At 37.4% G+C, this 3,503-nt stretch overlaps 1 protein-coding gene across 1 annotated transcript in view; it reads right to left on the bottom strand.

The window, feature by feature from the left end:
* CRIM1 (cysteine rich transmembrane BMP regulator 1) overlaps window positions 1-3,503 on the bottom strand; it is a 217,806-nt gene that overhangs the window by 21,996 nt on the left and 192,307 nt on the right. The window contains exon 11 of the mRNA XM_026081276.1: window positions 1,727-1,936. Coding sequence (XP_025937061.1) covers window positions 1,727-1,936 — 210 coding nt within the window. The remainder of the gene's footprint in view (window positions 1-1,726; window positions 1,937-3,503) is intronic.

Below are 3,503 nucleotides of genomic sequence, written 5' to 3'. Positions count from 1 at the left end.
GTTGTCACCAATGCTCTGCAGGAACCTCCAGGACTGTTTGTGCCTATCTGTGTTAATACAATACAATATTCTGTATTTGTTCTTTGCTGTTGGCTGCTCGTTCTGGCACAATATTCCCAGTCAAGCCAACTGTCATTTTTTTCTTTTTGCCATGTTGAAGTTTCATAGGGGAGAGTGTTCTACTGTTTATGAGCACACATGGGTGTGGGGAGGGCAGCTGGAAGAAAGAAAGACTATGTAATGGGATGCATAGGGATCAACACTGCATACTGCTGTGGCAAAAAATTAAGCRTGATCCAAGCTGATAAAAGATGAAGGTTGCCTCTGAAATCTTACGGTTTCTACATTCCCTGTCAGACTAGTCAGATACTTGGGAGAGAAGCAAGTGAGCAAAGGATGGGCCCCCTAGTGTGCGTATTTGGTGGGAGTATCCTTAGTGTTCTATGATAAAAATCAGTCTCAGCTGAAAATACCATTAATGCTTGCCAGTACTATGTTAAGCACTAAAATCTCAGCCTCAGCAACCGCTGCCTGATTACTTAAGTGTTGAAAATAGCTCTGGTTCCACGAAAGGCAGTGCCAAAAGCAACACCGTGGCCAGCACTGGAATTGCAGGAACCACAGATACTGACACGGCGTGCCCAGTCTCCATACTGGGAGAACAACAGTAGTTCAAGACTAAGAAAGGCTAAAAGGCAAGTTCTTTTGAAATCCTACACCCTTTTGGTGACTACATTTCTCAAGTTACAACAAGGTGTGAACTGGACCAGAGATCACCATTTGTCTAAGCAGATTTGTTATCTAAGGTCCTAGGGAGGATGACATTCTTTCTGTCACTTTCAGAAAGAAAATTTGGTTGCTTATTTTGTCCCTAGGATTTCCTGTACTTTACAATGAATTTTAAAAAGTTCATAATTGCTTGAATTCTGCCAGGGCTTTCTTACCATTATTTTGTTATTCATATTAGTGTCCTGATCGTCTTTTCTCCTACTTATAACATCCAATAAAGTAATAAACAATTAATATCACTGCATTAGAAAATTAATCTATTTAGCACATGAAACATTGCAGTAACTGGTCTGAAGGCAGAGGGTATTAATCTGGTACCTCTAGCCACACTCTAAAAGAGCAAAGCTCTTCCATAGATTTTTTTCATATTGACACTTATTATGAAGTTCATATTCGAATGCAACGTTAATTGTACTTGACCTTCCCACCTAAAGAATTAAAATAATCTTCTATTGCTGGTGGCATAGGATCATTCACTCAGAATACAGAATCATAATGTTCAATTACTTACGACATCTGTTTAAAAAGGTATGCCTTTGAGATGTTGTGAAACATGCACCAATTTTGTTAAAACTCCACTTTAAAAAAAGAGAAAACGTAATGGTTTATTATGATATTTGCTATTATAGATAATATAAAATTGTATATGAGTATATATTTGCTACAGCTAATATAAACAGTATTGCTTAAAAAGTTCAACGCTTCAGAGATTAACGAGTTAGTTCCCATAACATGCATATGCTTTATACATTTAAGTATCCATTTTTCATGTCCAAGATCTTAATGAAAGCCACTCATTATGTTACACTTGGGCACAGAAACTTCCATTTATACTTATTACTGAACGATGTATGAGATTTCTTTTCATGTATGAAGAAACAAAACATGTACATGGAATGATAGCCGATTATAATGAAWATGGAAGAAAGCATGTTACCTGGACACGATGGGCAACACTGTCCTGGATGTATGGTGGGGTTGCCGCAATTAGGAACAGGGCAGGTGATCAAGGCACACATTTCCCGTCCATTGTGACAATAACATTCCCTGCAGCCATCATGCCAGTTCTCCTCATTTTCATGTCGGCGCCCATCCATTGACAGGCAAGAGCCTGTTTTAACTGGAGGAATAAGAGAAGCTGTTGCCTCTGCACAAAATCAAAGGAAAATGCAGTGTCCTGATAAGAATTTGTTGCTTAGAAAAATATAAATACTTCATGCCTGAACTGCATTTATTTTTAAAGCACATGTAAAATTAAGTGACTAACGATTCTATCATTTACACTTAGAAATAAAGTAAACCCAAGGGACACATGAAACAGAGTTAAAAGGGATGGTACAGTGTGGTTGAATTTATTTACTTGAAAATAATAATCACTTCTTTCTGTTGCATCTACATTATTTTTAATCATACAGAAATGCAGTACTGGCTAAATAATGGAAGAAAAAAGTAAAAGGTAACAGAAGGAAATGGTAGAAAGTATGAAGCATATTTAAAATGAAGCAGAGTAATTTAAAATATTATGGTACACTATTATCTGTAATGTTAATATCTGACAGCAGATTATTAAAATATTTGCAAGAATTAAGGATGGTCTTATATATATATTATGAATGAAAAGAAATTACAAGTAAGTTCTAACGGGGTCGTGCAACTGGAAATATCTCATAAAACGCTACCTAGGAGAAATTATTTGTTTTAGTTACTATGATACATGGTGTTTTGAAGATAACTGTTCTGACGATTTTATCACTTGTTCCTAGGTTTTACTATGATGAGACTCCTGTAGCTTGGATTGCTTGTATTAGTTACATGCTGTCAGAAAACAGACAGTTGGTCTAGGGAGGATAAAGTCTCATTTCTGTCTGAAGGGGTATTTAACAGTGCTGAAAGGAGTCAGCCTTATATTCTTTGTTAATTGGCTGAGTGAACTGCAGAGAGAGACTAACACTCCCTCGTCCCCATCATTATGATGAAGGATATAGGATCAGCTTGTCAGTGAAGTGACTTCTTTTGAGTGGACATCAATCATGTTCAGCTGATACCTACATAAGGTTATTTGTATCAAGCTACTTATTTCAAAAATTTTCGTTAAAAAAAGATGCAGTATGAAAAGTAGCACTTTTAAAATTTATTTTTAGTAAGTTTCCTTTTTTAGTTACATATAGGCCAGCAATTCTTAACCTGTGGAAGATCTATCTGTGGTGGTCTAAGAATCACCAGCAGATGGTATTAAGTTGGTCTGATGCACATATAAGAACCCAATACACAGAAATTATATTAGTACACCATTTTGCGAATTCCAATAGAAGCCATGGTGTAGGGAAAAATACTTTTAAGAACAGACTTCACCTTATTGCATGAACAGAAATACTATAAAAATTATACTTTACACATAGGTAATACACTTCTTACATTATATCAAAGATGAGAGAAAGTCTGGAGAGAGGAAGACTTTCCCTTGGTAGAGGAGGAGTGGGTTAGAGATCATTTAAGCAAACTTGACACCCACAAATCCATGGGCCCTGATGGGATGCACCCACGAGTGCTGAGGGAGCTGGCGGACATTATTGCTAAGCCACTCTCCATCATCTTTGAAAGGTCCTGGAGAACAGGAGAGGTGCCCGAGGACTGGAAGAAAGCCAATGTCACCCCAGTCTTCAAAAAGGGCAAGAAGGAGGACCCAGGGAACTACAGGCCAGTCAGCCTCACCT

Source organism: Apteryx rowi, unplaced genomic scaffold (genome assembly GCF_003343035.1).
Source record: "Apteryx rowi isolate R43461 unplaced genomic scaffold, aptRow1 scaffold_54, whole genome shotgun sequence".
In the NCBI taxonomy this organism is placed as follows: domain Eukaryota; kingdom Metazoa; phylum Chordata; class Aves; order Apterygiformes; family Apterygidae; genus Apteryx; species Apteryx rowi.
This window is presented reverse-complemented; position numbering and strand designations above follow the sequence as displayed.